The 16,417-nt window shown below is 34.4% G+C and overlaps 2 protein-coding genes across 3 annotated transcripts; both read left to right on the top strand.

The window, feature by feature from the left end:
- Positions 1 to 1,618: 1,618 nt before the first annotated feature.
- On the top strand, positions 1,619 to 9,641 carry LOC106670636. Of its 2 annotated transcripts, none has more exons than XM_014401153.1 (6): positions 1,619 to 1,733; positions 4,598 to 4,745; positions 6,728 to 6,840; positions 7,738 to 7,887; positions 8,063 to 8,985; positions 9,077 to 9,641. In XM_014401153.1, the coding sequence occupies exons 1-6, from the start codon at positions 1,679 to 1,681 to the stop codon at positions 9,305 to 9,307; spliced, it is 1,620 nt and encodes a 539-aa protein (XP_014256639.1). In that variant the 5' UTR covers positions 1,619 to 1,678; the 3' UTR covers positions 9,308 to 9,641. The 2 variants fall into 2 exon arrangements, with proteins under 2 accessions (XP_014256639.1, XP_014256638.1); XM_014401152.1 differs by lacking the exon at positions 6,728 to 6,840 and adding an exon at positions 5,672 to 5,802 and having other exon boundaries at positions 1,620 to 1,733.
- Positions 9,642 to 12,503: 2,862 nt separating this feature from the next.
- LOC106670676 (tRNA wybutosine-synthesizing protein 4-like) lies at positions 12,504 to 16,405 on the top strand. The gene is made up of 11 exons (XM_014401198.2): positions 12,504 to 12,655; positions 12,705 to 12,899; positions 12,957 to 13,119; positions 13,189 to 13,354; positions 13,421 to 13,610; positions 13,670 to 13,871; positions 13,928 to 14,216; positions 14,276 to 14,438; positions 15,651 to 15,845; positions 15,931 to 16,119; positions 16,178 to 16,405. The coding sequence occupies exons 1-11, from the start codon at positions 12,644 to 12,646 to the stop codon at positions 16,346 to 16,348; spliced, it is 1,935 nt and encodes a 644-aa protein (XP_014256684.1). The 5' UTR covers positions 12,504 to 12,643; the 3' UTR covers positions 16,349 to 16,405.
- The last annotated feature ends 12 nt before the right edge of the window (positions 16,406 to 16,417 follow it).

The raw sequence follows: 16,417 nt of genomic DNA, 5'->3' as shown, positions 1-16,417 counted from the left end.
TCGCTCCTGCCTGCTTATTAAAATACAAAAGGCTTCTTCGTTTTCTTATTGTATTAAGAGCCCTAGAGAGCCGGCCTTAATGTTGAGAAGGATTTATTAGTTATTCATTCCAGGACCGTTCGTACAAAACTTGGATTTTCATGTCTCTCCTGTCCAAAATGAAATGATACCGTGTGATTTTAGAAAGTCGACATAGCGATAATCTTGTTTATGACAAAGTCTTATTTTAACGCCTTGAGAGGGTAATTAAAAAAAATGTAAACTTAAAATTTCCGCGTTTGTAATTTCTTTGGCAATGGCAAATATCGAGGAAATGCAAAATGGTCCAAGAGCCGCTATGTAATTATCCCTATTTTAAAATATATGCAAATTTCCTTGACTTTTCTTTGTATTTTAATAATTTATTTAAACAGTATTTTTTATTTTACTTTTTCTTTGAGTAGGTACGTTTAATGCATTCTCATTAGAATGCATACTAAAAGAGTTAGAGAAAGAAATTTTACGAGGTCACGTTAGCCATCTTGATTTAGTCTTCACAGAATTTTTTTTCTTTGCGGAACAAAGCGTTATAAAAGAGAACTTTAGCAAGCGAATAATTTACAACCAAAAACTAACCTCTATTCCAATTTTCACTGTTGTCAATAGCTTAAAACATTTTCATTCGTGTTAGAAGAAGAATGTTGAAATAAATCTGTGCAACTTCCTCTAAACGGGCAACCAGCAACACCCAACAAGGTTATATTATTAAGTTATATAAAACAGGACGCAGACCCAGAAAAGTGATGTACAGATCAGTCATAATCCATTCACTTGCAACCAACAACACTTTACAATCATTTTTTCGTACTTCATTTTTGTTTAAAATAGTGCAATTCATATCGTAGTTCAGTTTTGTATTGTTACACTGTTTGATTATACGAACATTGAATTATTCTGATTATTCCAAGTGGAACAGGGATACTTTCGTTTTCATTAAATATTTACCTCTGCTGGATATTATTTTCTTACTTAACATTTTAATAAATCAGTTAATAATTGATCAACTAGTATGAACTGAGAAAGTGAAATATGTAATTATCAACGATCATTTCTTGTTTAGTGCTGGTTGGACCAAATATAACCGCAAATCTGCTGACGAAATTACAAGGAAGAATGGGGGAATAGTGGAAAACCATCTGCAAGAGCCAGTCGCTACTTTGATTATATAACTAGTTCTAACGTACCTAATTTTAACAATAAACTGAAGAATCTGGCTATAAAAAGAAAAGAAAAGAATGCTACGATTTTGAGGAGATTAAAACTAATATCGATTTCACCTTTTCCCTGATGATTTGACTTTATTTCGAAATCGTTTACTACTATTAAAAATAGAAAATAATGTTGAAAAGTAGGTAACACCTTTCATCTAGAAACAATTCCGGCAAAGTGCTTGGCAATATACATGGTGAACGGAACGGCAAAAGAGCCCGGAAGACTCCAATCTCCTTGGTTCTTCTGGTTTCTGGAATCGGATGAAGACATCGTCTCGCACTCTTGTGGCAGAGGTGAAAGTGAGGATCAGCAGAAGAAGGGATAGTGCCACTCGACTGTCCCCACCCCCGGTATAAGTAGAGTTGAAAGTCGAGGCGACGAAGGCTAAGAAAGTCAGACTTAGTCGACCCACTGAACAGTCGACAGCATGACGAGGGGAGACTTCCTAGCAGCAGCTGGGCTACTCCTCATCCTACTATCAGGTAAGACATCCACATTCAAACCGCTATTCAGCCGTGTAATTAAATATTTTTTAAAAATTCGTCAATTAACATCATCGAGAGGGGGTGGCCTAATTCCCCCTCCCGAATTGCATAATGACACCACCACCCTCGGTACTGAATGTCCTGGTCTTTCACCACTTTCTCTCGGCCCAGGATCTCGCCGAGGGTGTACCGGTATCGGTTTCTCGTGGTGGGGAATGGATCGGAAGTGAAAAGATGAAATTCCCTAAGAACGGGTCGAAAAGAGAAATTATAAACCAGCTTCCCCACCCCCCTTGTCAAAATCAGAAGGTATATTTTTTCTCATTATTTTTCACCACGGCGTTTTAGCGATTGACCGGTTTCGAAAAGGTCTCTGTGCCGGTCTGGCTGAGTGTACTTACGCAACAATCTTTGGAAACTCGCGTGTCCTTTTTCTTAAGCACATTGCAAATTGTGCAAATCTTCCTCCTTGTCTCTTAAAAAAAATCGTTTTGAACATCGAAATCTCCCTCGTTTCAAAAATTCATTTTGCCACTGACTAAAACAGTTTTCTAACTATTTAAGACCTCGAGATTATGAACGTTAGATAAATCTTCAATTTTTTCCCCCAAATTTACCGTCCTTGGTCCAAAAACTCCCCACCACCCCGTGATCACACCGTGATCACACCGTTCTTCCCATATCCGTCCTACAAAAATATATAAAAAACATTACTAAAACCGGCTCGACAACTTCTTCGACATGAGCAGTCATCCTCAGCACAAAAATCAAAAAGTCTTTTTGTCCTTTTTATTTATGCCTAATGGTTTTACCGGTTACACAACCAGTTGGTCAAAGTCATTACTTATTCGACCAGGATGCAGAGAGAAGGACGTCTACTACGAATACCGTTTTAATGACCGATGTAGAAAGGGAATTTATTCCCACGTCCAATTTTTTTATGTAATTATAATTTTTAACATTTTTCTTCTATAACCGTTACAGTTTAATGTATTTTCTTCTTCAAAACCTATTATTATAAATATCCAATTCCTGAAAAGTACGGCTAATAAAAAAACAATCCTAATTCTCATAAACGATCAATATTGTATATGCATTTAGTAATAAATGGTATATTATTTAGTGTAATAAATAGTTGCAATAATTATTTACAATTATTTTCTTTTTTCTACAGTAACATTAATAACTATTTATCACTGTTTGTACTGTAAATTCTAGTGAAACGCTATGAAATTTTAATTAAAACTTAAAAAAATATAAGATTAGAGATGAACCCGAAATATCAGTCATAAGTAATAATAATATTAATACCGTTGATTTAAAAAGGTCACAAGTTTGGGGATTAGTTAGAAATTCCCAAAGAAGAAAATCCAATTTATTTGATCCGGTACAATTGACCTAAAGAAATTTTAAAGATTCTGATAGATGATATGATAATAAGAGGCTTCAGATTTAGATAATTTAAGATTTAAAAGTTAGCCTCTGAGGGAGAAAGTGAGTGAAAGACTTGTCAGAAAAAGAGTGGGGAATGAGAGTTTCAGCGCAGCATTAATTTATACTAGATAAAGACATTTTAAGCTAATTTAAAACCTTGAACCAACAAGAAAATCATTAATTTTAATGTGTTTAAGATATTTTTTATTGTTATGTCATAACGTTCTTACTTTTCCTTAACGTCAAAGCCAATTAATATTACTTTCACTAAAAAACATTTAAACTATATTTATAATATCTATACGGCCAGTGTCAGTTCTTAAGAAATCTTAACATTCTGGAGTAATTCAAGTTGTTACATGCGCCTGGTTTAATTTAATTCCCGTTGAAAATGATCAAAACCGGTAACTCTTTTATAATCTTTCATTTGAATTATGACATCGAAAATATTTAGCACAAACTGTTGGTTAATTGTATGTAATAAATTTGCTTATATAATCTCAATCAAGCTTTATTTTGCACAAACACAAAATTCATGTAACCCTTAGTGTTTTTTTGTTGTTTAAGACTATATAAATCTTTGATAATAATAGTCTTATAATATTCTTGATATTTGAAAACAATACAACTGGCACTACGTTTTTACTCTTCTTATTGCCAAATTGATGGTGTCATTCATCTGTAAAAAAAGGGTCGTCAAGCTTTCACGATGTTAGAAAGTACTTCCAACCGATATAAAACTGCTTCTTTGGAAAAAGCAATTTTCCCTGTCATTCAACTAAATCCACCAAATAATCTCTTGAAGAAAAAACCTTTAGTATAATCAAATCGTTACCAGTCGGATAGTTTTACTTTCTTTTTTTGAGCTTTGTTCTAAAACATGGTACCGTTTAGGCAAAAAGCTGTTTAAAGAATGTTAAGATTGGCGATATATTTCTGTTTTCCTATTCATTCGTTATACTAATTATTCAGAAGGTGAAGCCAAGATATTATCCGTGTACATTTTTATTTAAAAGTAATACTCTTTCAACAACAAAACAAAGTACATAAAGCAGTTTGTAATTAAAATTAATTTGTCTTTATAAGACTGTTTCTCTGACAAGAGCTTTCAGTTCTTATCAATATTGAAAACTTTTAAAAGATGCCTTTATAACTCTGCATGTAATGCCCTGACGCAACCCAATTTGTCACAAACTGACGCCCAGTCTCAATGGGCTTTCACCCTGTTATCTAACTTAGATGTTAAATATTTCGTCAAAAAGGAAACACTAGACAATGGCGTAGCCCACACTTGCCCACACTGACTGTAGCGTAAACAGCTTTCACTTGTAAACAATGGGTTAAAAATATTTACCCCACCCCGTAAATATTTTATTTGTTATTTGTTGTACCGATAAAAAATCTCTAATATGTGACTCTGCTCGCAGCCGGAGTGGAATGTGGAGCCAGAGTGAAACGGCAGGACGACGGCGATGGAGAAGACGAAGGACAGTCCATCGACGAACTCTGCAGGGACAGACCGCCGGACGAGTACTTCAGGCTCACCACGAGCGGAGACTGTAGGGATGTCGTAAGGTAAAAAACAAATGAAAAATTAAATAAAACCAATGAAAAATATCGACGAGAAATATATAAGAATTTCGTAGCTGGTTTTATAAAAACAAGAATGTCGCCATATCTGGTCTGGGTGTGGTTTTTTTTAGCGTTTCAGGGCAATAGGCCAGGTCACACCTTTATTTGAAAGGAATAATTTGTAATTCACTGAAACAATAACGTAAAATGGTCAATCTGGTTGAACTCAGACACAATACATTATAATAAATTTTATTTCTATGATCTGTGGAATTGTCTATTTATAAATAATTTAATAAATGACTTTTATAACTTAAAAACAAGTAGGTTTCTAAGTATAAATTTTCTTTAAATTCAAGGAAACATGTTTACACAACAGCAATACTAATTTAAATAAACATATTGAACATTGAAAATAAGATAAAGTTTCACCACCTTATTTTTTCTTTATAATAAATAACATGATTTAACAGACTAGGCAAAATATTTGTATTTATAATAATAGTAGAACCATTGATGTTATTTATAAAACAATAGAAATATGTATACATATAATATTACATTATATTTTACTTATATCTATCAATTCATTTATTTTACTTTCAGCAAATCTAAAAAGTGTTTCAAAAAAACTATTCAAACTCTTTCATAATTTATTTATTTAAAATATATACAAATTGAGTTGTTTGAAAAACAAATTGTAACTGTAAATAACTTTATGTAGCATTGCTTGTTAGCCTAGCGCTTGATAACATCAGGTATCAAATATTTGATCAAATCTTTTGATACCAACGTCGAAAAGTGTCTGAATTGTGCCGGAATTTCCCAAAACCAACCCGGCAAGAAGTGAGAATTGTTATTGTAAAAAAAAAGAACCGCAAGGTCCAGTTTGGAACCTAACAGGGATGAAAAGAAGCTCTTGCCTTTAGGTGTGACAAAGGGGCCGAGAACGGGAAGACGAGGTTGGCCGGGGTCAGGTGCCCCAACTCGCTCGCCTTCGACATCGATCGGCAGACGTGTGACTGGAAAACTAATGTTAAGAATTGTAACGATCTAGAAAGTAAGTAAAATTTAAGAGGAACGGTCAGTGAGAACAAATCTAACTAATATGCGTGTACAACTAACTCAAAACTACAAATATCCCCGTCTGAAAATTGTTTAATCGCGATAGACTTGAGTCAGCTGCGCCTTTCTCGGCCTAAATCTGATGCTTTTAGTGTGGTCTTTTTTTTCTTTTTTCATTTGAACATCATCGTTCAATCAATTCTTAGAGTCAAAGCCACTTACGCAACACGACTCGATTAATTTATGATCTTTATGTTCAAAAAATTAAAAAAAAAAACAGTACTTTATACCCAAAGTCAAGATTTATCATCTTTCTTCAGAGGTCACATTTATAAAACTGTATGCGATGTTTCTACAAAAATCTCAATATTTGACATTTTTCAAATTTTCAAATAAAGAATATGACTATCATTAGTTTTGTTCTATTTGAAGTTTGAACTTCTCAAAATTAAACTGTGTGAAATTATTATAAATTTTCCCTTTACACGTTTATAAGGGTTAAACCTGATTTTTGTTTGTTACGAAGTAACAAAATATCAAATTATTTGGATATTTTTACATCATCCACGTTTGATAATTCATTAAATTAACCTAAATTGTGTTGCTTAGTATTTGTCTTTTATTAATATGATCATGATGCCAAAAAAATTCAGTTTTGGCCTGATCGTCAGCATCAAGCATCAGGTGGCTTTAAAAAATGAAATGCTAAAAGGAAATTTCTGAACGAGAATCGCACAGTTGAACGAAATAGGCATTCTTCGACCACTTGGAGTATGCTAAACCGGCACGACGGCTCCGCCTGGCAGGTTTAGCATAAACAAAAGCGCCAGAAGGCGGAAACGGCTTGTTCTCGCACACCGCCCTCGCCTTTTCCTTTTTTATGCTTTTTATATTTAAGGATCAATTTTTTGTCCGATCAGGTGCACCAAGGCTGGTATGAAACAGATAAGTTGCCCCTCTGGCCTTGCCTTCGATATTGACAAACAGACATGCGACTGGCGCGGGAAGGTATCCAACTGTGACCGCCTCGATAGTAAGTCCTTGGGCACCGGAGAACAAAAAAATCACTCAAAATCCAGCCGTAAAATGGGAAAAATTGTAGTTGTTTGATCCGCGGTAGACTGCTTGTTGAAAACCCCTTATTACTATAGAATGACTGCGTAATGGTATTTTTTGAAGCCGAACAGTAGAATTGACGCACTACATGTCAATTCCTTTGTACACTTTATCCCCTTCCTTCCTCCTTACGCTTATTTGTGTGCTTTAACAGTATGAATTTTTTTATAACTAATATCTCTGGTCATGGGGTTATTAACAGTTGATTGATTTTTACTAATAACATTGCAACCGTAGTACCCACATATTTAGAATGCATGAAATAAATTATATAATTCACTTGAATTCTCTCTGGAACTCTTTTCCATTTAAAAAAAATACCCAAAGAAACAATTTGAACCTTTTCACCTTTTTAAATCAAATAAAAGAAGTTGATGAATGAGTTTCCTTTCTGTATTGGCATGAAGAATGATCTGGTAACGGTTAGTACGTAAGTCTATTTTTATTGTGATGTTTTTAACAAAGCATGTTTTGCAATACATGTTTTGTTCCCTTAACAATATGTGTTTCCATTTACGACTTAAAAGTTTCAACTATCTCAATGGCATGGGACTGTGAAGCCCTGTCTTCTTCTCTTCTTTTTCAATCTGTGTTTTAATGATATTAACTTCTATTTTTAACTCTGCACATTTTCCTCTTCTGTTTCGTTTGTACACGTTAACGAGTCTGTTAACAATGAACCCATTTCCTTGACTGGACTCGACATTATTCAGACGAGAAGTGTTCAATTTTAAAAGCTTAGAATATTAGTTTTTACGATTCTTTGTATTTTGTTATTCCCCTATTGTCTCGCTTATTAGAATTTTGTTATCAGAACCAAGGAAAGTCATGCCGATCCTTAAGACCGACGAGCCCGTCTGTCCCGAAGGCAAACTGTCGTGCGGAAACGGCGAATGTATTGAGAAAGAGCTTTTCTGCAATGACAAGCCTGACTGTAAAGACGAATCAGATGAAAACGCCTGCAGTAAGTACAAATCACGATTTAATATAAATTTAAAAAAGTAGAATCAAATTTTCTAATATTTCACTTTTCTCTTAATATGTAGTAACTAAATCCCAAATTTTCCGGATCCTATTTAATCATTCTCTTAACTATTTATATAATTCGATGGTTAGGTAATGTTTTATTTGTCTTGCAGCTGTTGAACTTGATCCTAACAGAGCACCCGATTGCGACCCTACCCAGTGCGCTCTTCCCGATTGCTTCTGTTCCGCAGACGGTACTCGTATTCCTGGAGCTATTGAGCCCAATCAAGTACCTCAAATGATCACGATCACATTCAACGGCGCCGTCAACGTAGACAACATCGATCTGTACGATGAAATCTTTAACGGTCAGAGGCAAAACCCCAACGGTTGCCAAGTCAGGGGAACGTTCTTCGTCTCCCACAAATACACCAACTACGCCGCCGTCCAGGAATTGCACAGAAAAGGACACGAGATTTCAGTATTTTCTCTCACCCACAAGGACGACCCGAAATACTGGACCGGTGGTTCCTACGACGATTGGCTAGCTGAAATGGCAGGCTCTAGGCTTATTGTTGAAAGGTTTGCCAATATCACCGACGGTTCCATCATCGGTGTGAGAGCACCTTACTTGAGAGTCGGAGGAAACAAACAATTCGAAATGATGGCTGACCAATACTTTGTCTATGATGCATCCATCACTGCTCCTCTTGGACGTGTGCCAATCTGGCCGTACACTCTCTACTTCAGAATGCCTCACAAGTGTAATGGTAATGCTCAGAACTGCCCTTCAAGGAGTCATCCCATCTGGGAAATGGTCATGAACGAACTCGACAGGAGAGACGACCCGACTTTTGATGAATCTCTACCCGGTTGTCACATGGTTGATTCTTGCTCAAACATTCAGACCGGAGAACAATTCGCAAGACTTCTGAGGCATAACTTCAACCGCCACTACTCTACCAACAGGGCTCCCCTCGGTCTTCACTTCCACGCATCTTGGCTAAAATCGAAGAAAGAATTCAAGGAAGAACTTATCAAATTCATTGAAGAAATGTTGGACAAGAATGATGTATATTTCGTCACTATGCTTCAGGTAATAATCCACTACAAATAATTCGATTTTTGAATTAAAATCAACATTTCATAAAAAGAATTTTTAACCGATAATTATCTTGTGTTATCAGGTAATCCAATGGATGCAGAATCCAACTGAACTGTCCTCCCTCCGAGATTTCCAAGAGTGGAAGGAAAAGTGTGATGTCAAAGGGCAACCCTACTGCTCGTTGCCCAACCCATGTCCTCTTACAACCAGAGAACTGCCAGGGCAGACCATCAGACTGTTCACATGCCTTGAATGTCCCAACAACTATCCATGGATTCTGGACCCTACAGGAGATGGATTCTCTTCCAAATAAATGCCCAAACCACCCTTTCCTTCTACCCCTTATTACTTGTTTTGGGGTTCCTAAAGCATCATAACCTAGAAATAGATATCTCCTGCATTGTAGTACCTTTAGAATTGTACACTCATTGAAATTTTCTGTTATCTACAAAGGGGTTTAAGACCTCATGACCTAATGGTGTGATTTGTTTAGTATATCGTTAAGGTGCTAAGTTAACAGTGCAGGTCGTTGCACTCAATTCGCCCTACCAATCAAAATTTTACAGGGCGTTCAACTCAATGAGTTCTCAAAGGCTGTATAAAGGATATATTTATAATATATTTAATGTAAATTTTTTATTTTTATGTTTTCTTCGGTCTAGCCAATTTGTAATGTGAAGTTGCATAATGAATTGTCAATAAAATCGATTTTTAAAAAACTTCTATTGTACTATTTAACGCCTTTTTTTTCCAACAAATTCAAAGTTGAACCATATGCACACAAATAAATATTAATTCAGATCAATTCATTCACTATACATCTAATTTGTAAATAAGAAATAAATAATTAATAATCACACATACACATAAATATACACTGCCCATCAAAAAAACCACCACCTTGTTTTTGCACGAAAAAAATGGCTAACTTTGGAAAAGCATATATTCAAAGACGTTTAAGTCACAGACCTGCACAACGTCTCATTTTTCAGAAAATTTTACTCTGAACAAGATGGCTTTTTTAAATGTTTTCCAAGCCCCATGACTAAATTCAAAAATTCTGGAATATGTCAATTTGTACACTTTTTACGAAAATTTCAAATTGAGCTGTGGAACCAGGAAATCATCCTGGAGCGATGCCCTTTAGCAATCAATAGGAAATTCACCTTCCATTTTGCCCGATTTCACAACCGTTTTCGAGTTATTTGCTAAAAGCAATGGTTGAGTCATGACTGTTTTTTAAATGGATGACTTGTCTTAATATCAAGGTGTTGGAATTATGTAAGGATTAATTCCAATTTCATCCAGATGGTTGATCACCAAATCTTGCCAAAAATGGAACATTACATTTAATTTTTTTAAGAGTGGAATTCTGATATTGATCAGTTTTACTATGCCTAATATACCTAAGGAATTTTCCTTCACCCTTTCTTCATTTGTAAAATTATTTCATTTAAAAATTATTTAGAAAGCTTACTCATTAAATACCAAATAAAAAAAATAAATTAAAAAAAAAACACCCTCAATGAAAAATTGATTTCATTTGGTGTCATTAGTCAAAATCATATTTTTCTCGGACACACAGTTCATCATCATCCTTCACCATCATTAATGTCGTACGAATCAACCTTTTTTTTATTTTGGATCTGCAAGTAATTGAAACAATGTATCACAATTTATTATAATTTTGTATCTCTCTTTTACCAGTTTGACCTAGCCTAGTATGCCACAGGTTCTTATATTCCCATCTTTCAAGATAGTTGGTTATCAATTACCACCTTCAAATACATCATTAGATATACACAATTCAATTTATTATTTTAATATTATTTACTTAATATCCTTGCTCTAACTAACCTTTCAATGATATACTACATTGATTGCTAGATCGATCCTTTTTCTTGCCTCCCACTTTGTAAACAGGTCAGTGGTATTCAGGTTTCTCCATACTTACTCTTACCCCGTACAGCCTCCCTAACTCTGACAGCTGCTTATGCCACAATATGCCTTTATTTCGGCTATACATTCGGCTATACATCAGTCAAAAACTGTATAAGTCTGTCACATGTGTGGTTCAGTACTTTTTTAATATATTTCAGATACAGGCTCAGAGTGTAGCTGGAGAGCAGTGTGACCGAGCTCTCAATATATAAGATGTAGTCTGGAGTGCTAATTGGCAGAGAAGTTTCTTAATAAATTATTTCTGAACTTTTTCTAATTCCTCCATAACCCCAGACCTGCACACTGTAACATACTGCAGGCCACAGGGTGCGGTTAAATATCACTGTCTTTTTCTCTGGTGTTTTTCTTCCTGTTTGTCATTATTTTGCATCACAGAATATTAACAGTGTACTTAGCGATGCTGGACTTCTCTCCGCACTGATGCTTCATCGTCAAGGAAGTAGTGAAGTTGATAACAAGGTTTTTGTAGTAATTCACGCAGTCCACTATTTTACCTTTTAAGAACATTTTCTTAAGTCTTCCACCACCCCACCAACAGACCATAGTTTTGGATTTTAGTAGAATTTTATCTGACAAACTATATTGGTATATAAAAACAAGGAATAATCATGTAATTGGAGTTTTTTTATAGAAATACTTTTGAAATAAATAGCAACATTGTAGTATGTGCAATTTGTAAGAAAACGAAAAGTTATTGCATATGTTTCTAAATGTCCAATATATATTGGAGTAAAGGATCATTACCTAAGCCGGCATCTCTCGAATTTAGTAGTATCCTTAAAAGATCAGCTATGCCTCTTACTAATTTTCTCATTCTCCAGAAACAAATCAGTAAAGGCTGTAATTTTTTTAAGGAAGCATTAAAATTAAGATCATGAGGATTAAGAGCATGTAAGTAGAAGGTATGTGGTAGTATGAATATAACATATGTGATGCATATACATTAGCATAGAAATGTAAAGAAACAGCTTAATCTTTCTTTTCTTTTTAGCAAAGGAATTGTTGATTTAATTTTTTAGTTACAGAGGCAATATACTAAAGTATAATGAACATAAGAACATAATAATTGCACTGATAGTTATTAAAAAAAGAAACACTGAATTGATAGCTGAACTTTAGTTTATTATGTTCTTTTACTTTTGATACTTGCTATATATATATAGAAGCAAAAGTTGGTATGTAAAGACAAAAGCTATTTAAGGCTAGACCTCCTGTAAATTGTACCAAAAATTACAATAAATAATAATAAAATAATAATTTGAATTTCATATGTACATCATTTCGATATCATACTGTATACCATATAAATATTTTGTATTAAATGTAATATATAACATCATGGTTATGTTGTATTTTTTCACAATATTAACATTATAATGAACAACATCTAATGACTAGATACAAGATAAAGACTCCCCATGATGAAAAAAAGAAAATAAAAGTAACATCACAACGTACATTATTATACATGAATCGAAAATATAACAAAACTTGTTATAAATGAAAAGATTTTAAGCATCTCCTAAGCCCTCCCCTCTACTAAGCAACTTATTATCTGAAACCTTCCCCACGTGGGCCACAGCAGAAAGAAAACAAAGTTGCAAATATGTCAAAAAACCATAAATATTGTCAAATCACTAAGACAAATTTATAAAATTTCAATAACCGAACAAGCTGATTATATAAAATGGAATCATTGGTAAGCAAATTGATTTAATGTTATAAATCAAATTTCATATTATATTTAGGTTCAAGGTACAAATGATTCGAGTATCGTCTCAAAACTTTCGATGGTGCAAAGGGGCTATTTTGAGGATGAATTCCTTCAATATTTTGTCATGAAACCGACAAGGAGAGCACCGTTGATCAACATTGGCTACTTTGTACGATCGCTTGTCGTCCAAACGGCTGTCAAGTATTACCTCGATTCAAATTACAAACAGGTTGTTAAAATCAATTTAAATATTACTCTCCTTCAATTCGTGAAATTTTCGATCTAGGTACTCTCCCTCGGAGCTGGTTTTGATACGACTTATTTCCGAATTGTTCATAACTACGAAGGCGTTACACATTTCGAGATTGATTTCGTCGATGTGGTAAAGAACAAAATATCCTGCGTTCAAGCATGTGATAAGTTGAAGCAAATGTTGACAAATATACAAGGTCAGTTGTCAATTTATGTAATTTAAATGATATTTCTTACATGTTGGTTATTTTTAAAAATTGTTACAGAAATCGCAGATCCTGTAGGTGTTACAAGTGATCGGTATAACATTTTTGCCCAGGATCTTAGTGATGTTCAAATGGTTGAGAGACATTTGATGAAATGCGGTTTTGATTTTGAAAAGCCGACTATAATATTTTCAGAATGTGCTATTACTTACATGGAAGAAAACAGGTTTTTTAAATTTAATTTATACTAGTAAAATAATTAATATTATGAAGTAAATCAATTTTGTTTCAGGTCGACAGAACTGATCAGATGGTCAGCACATAAATTTAAAAACGTTGTCTTTCTAAACTATGAGCAGATAAATCCTGATGATGGCTTTGGGCAGGTGATGAAGAGGCATTTCATAAAAATTCAAAACCCTCTTAAATCCCTAGACACTTATAAAACTCCTGAAAGCCAAGAAGAACGTTATTTGAAATGTGTTGGTAATTATGTTTTACTTTTCATTTTTTCAGTTAACTGTATAATGTAAATTTAAAGGGTTGGGAGCACTCTAGAAGCGTCACTGCAATGGTCATTTTCAACAGACTACTACATCATGAAAAACAAAGGCAAATTTTTAACTTGGAGCCTTTTGATGAATGGGAAGAATGGCACCTGAAGTGTTCTCACTATACGTTATCAATTGCGATCAACGGATGCTGTAATTATCCTCAATTTTTAACAAAATCGCAGACAAAAAGTGAGTTAATAAATACCAAAAAATACCAAATTTAATGGTGTGACTCATTGTTATAGAAGGAGCAGAGAAACATTTAAATGTAGAAACTTCGACAAAAATACAAATTAACAGATTTGCACATTGTTCTTTTGTAAACAAAAAAAAACTTTTTGTACTGGGAGGATTCGGCTGTCAAGAAACTCGTCATGGGAGAATAAAAGAACTGCTAATTATAAACTTAGAAACAGAAACATATCAAAATGTTACACTTGAGTGCACAGCAGTAACGGATTCATTATTTTCAACATGTACTGTAATTAATAATGACTGTGTAGTGTTTTATGGAGGAAGAACTTCACCATTGAAGTAAACTGGGCATAAACTAACTCATCTAAAAATAATCCTAATGCATGACTAATTTCTAGGGCCATTAATGAAAAACCACATTTAATATTTTTCCAAGGCGATGAAGTAAAAATAAAGGAATTAAATGTTAAGCATAATTCACCAAGAGCAAGATGGAGGCATTCTGGCTCCAGCCTTAATGGCTCATTAATTGTATTCGGGGGAAGAACGTCAGATCTTCAGGTACTTAAAATAATTGAAATTTTCAAAGCATGCATGGTTGAGACATTTTTGTTTATTAATCCATTCGCCATGTCTGGGCAGAATTTACTACCTTTCTAACTTCATTAAGGGCCGGGTACAGGCAAAAAATGTGGTGTGTCTTCCTCAGCATCCGTGCTGCATCTCGAGCACTTTGCCTGCATGTCTATCTTCATCATAGGGTTTGATGTTAAGATTTAGGGATAGGCTGTTCTCAAACCAATGATCCACCTGGCCACATTGAGATCCTCTCCTACATCATTTTCTAGGTTTGTACACCTAATAGTCATCCTCCATTACAGCTTAAATTTGTTCGTCTGTTGGGCTCATATCTTGAAATTTGTTAGTTTTTCATTGGCAAATTTTTTAAATAATTGTTACATCTTTTTCAAGTACCGAGGAAGGTGAACCAGGATATCATACTATAAGAAACTGCCTTCCCAAAACTCATCTTCTTTTATGCATTCTACTGCCAACATTTTTTAGAAGGCATTTGCCAGGCCACATTTACTAGGTAAGGTAGAGTCCAACATGTAGGTTGATATGGCACTCTAATGTGGCATGTAACTTGGCAAAAAAAAAATTTCTAACAAACATATACAACACACGTTCCACTGGCACAGACTCCTCATAATCTCACACCTAAGCTACATGAGGTAAAATAGCTCGAATGACTGCCTTTAATATGATCATCTTGGTACTTCAAGGTACAACTCCCAAATGCCAATTCTGCTCGTTTTTTTGTGTTCTTAGCAAAACTGTCCCTCAGAGTGAGCAATTCATTGATAATTTCTATTTCCTCATTATTTTTGATTTAGCAAGGTCCCCATTTTTGCATTAACAAAATAAATGCAGCTTCACATATTTGATACAGAGATGATAGTCATTGAGCAGGTGGATAACCTTGGTTTGTTGAGCATCTATTTGATTTTTTCCTTATCGAGATATATGTGGAGAGTATTTGACTATGTTCCAATTTTCGGTCTGTTGTGAAACTTGATCCTAAATCCTAAGTGTAAATTATGTATTTCATTAGTGTAATTAATTCGGGGTTCGAATCCCGCTCGTGACACTGACTTTTTTATCTCAACTAAAAACCTTAATTAATTGAAAGATATTAATTGGTCAAGTGGACCACGAAACTAGTGAATTTAATGAGTGTAATTAAAGTTTACAGAACATAAATTGTTTAAGGTTCTTGGAGACTGCTGGAAATTAAATATTGTAGGCACAGATGAAGGTTTATGGGAGGAATTGCTTCCGATTGACATCCAACCAGCCGATCGGTTTTCACATGCAACAGCATCAAACAACAATTGCATGTACTTAAGCGGTGGTTTAAGCAATGAATTCAAACCTCTTGGAGATGTCTGGAAAATGGAATTAAAGGTTATTTTGTTTTTTTATAATATATTTAAAGGTTATTTTGTTTATTATATAAAGCACTTTTTTTTTCCAATTAATAAACTTTTAGGCATTGCAAGAGGGAACATTTGCTCATTGGTCTAAGCTCACAGTGGAAATCAAACCAAGATACGGTCACACTATGCATTTGGTTTCAAATACCCTGCTCTTTTTCGGAGGTGTTAGTACAACTGTTGCACAACCGGTTTGCACATTGCTCCATTTGGAAACTTTAATCTTTCAGGAAATATCGCTATGTGTATGTAAGCCCAAATAATTTTAGTTTTGAAGTGACGATTAATTTTCTTTTGTAACAGGTCGATTTTGACAAACCTTACATGTTTCATAATCACACAAGTGAGCTACATGAGGACAACACAATTTATATATTGGGCGGTGGAGGAAATTGCTTTTCATTTGGCACATTCTTCAACTTGGTTACATTAAAAATAAATCTAGTAAATCTATTGCCAGGCCTGGAAATGTGATGTAGATTGTTGATTTGTTAACGTTTAATAAATGTACATTTATCTTTTTTACCCCAATCACAAATAATT

Source organism: Cimex lectularius, unplaced genomic scaffold, assembly GCF_000648675.2.
Source record: "Cimex lectularius strain Harlan isolate CLEC.00 unplaced genomic scaffold, Clec_2.1 scaffold58, whole genome shotgun sequence".
Lineage (NCBI taxonomy): Eukaryota > Metazoa > Arthropoda > Insecta > Hemiptera > Cimicidae > Cimex > Cimex lectularius.
Note: the sequence above shows the minus strand (reverse complement) of the source record. Positions and strands in the feature narration are given on the sequence as shown.

What these genes read in the sequence shown, in the direction of transcription:
- LOC106670636 (XM_014401152.1), top strand. Translation starts at nt 1,679, where the DNA reads ATGACGAGGGGAGACTTCCTAGCAGCAGCTGGGCTACTCCTCATCCTA. An exon ending in ACTCCTCATCCTACTATCAG is followed by an intron (nt 1,734 to 4,597) that starts GTAAGACATCCA and finishes CTCTGCTCGCAG; the next exon opens with CCGGAGTGGAATGTGGAGCC. An exon ending in GAATTGTAACGATCTAGAAA is followed by an intron (nt 5,803 to 7,737) that starts GTAAGTAAAATT and finishes TTTTGTTATCAG; the next exon opens with AACCAAGGAAAGTCATGCCG.
- LOC106670676 (XM_014401198.2), top strand. An exon ending in AAGAACGTTATTTGAAATGT is followed by an intron (nt 13,611 to 13,669) that starts GTTGGTAATTAT and finishes GTAAATTTAAAG; the next exon opens with GGTTGGGAGCACTCTAGAAG. An exon ending in AACAAAATCGCAGACAAAAA is followed by an intron (nt 13,872 to 13,927) that starts GTGAGTTAATAA and finishes TCATTGTTATAG; the next exon opens with AAGGAGCAGAGAAACATTTA.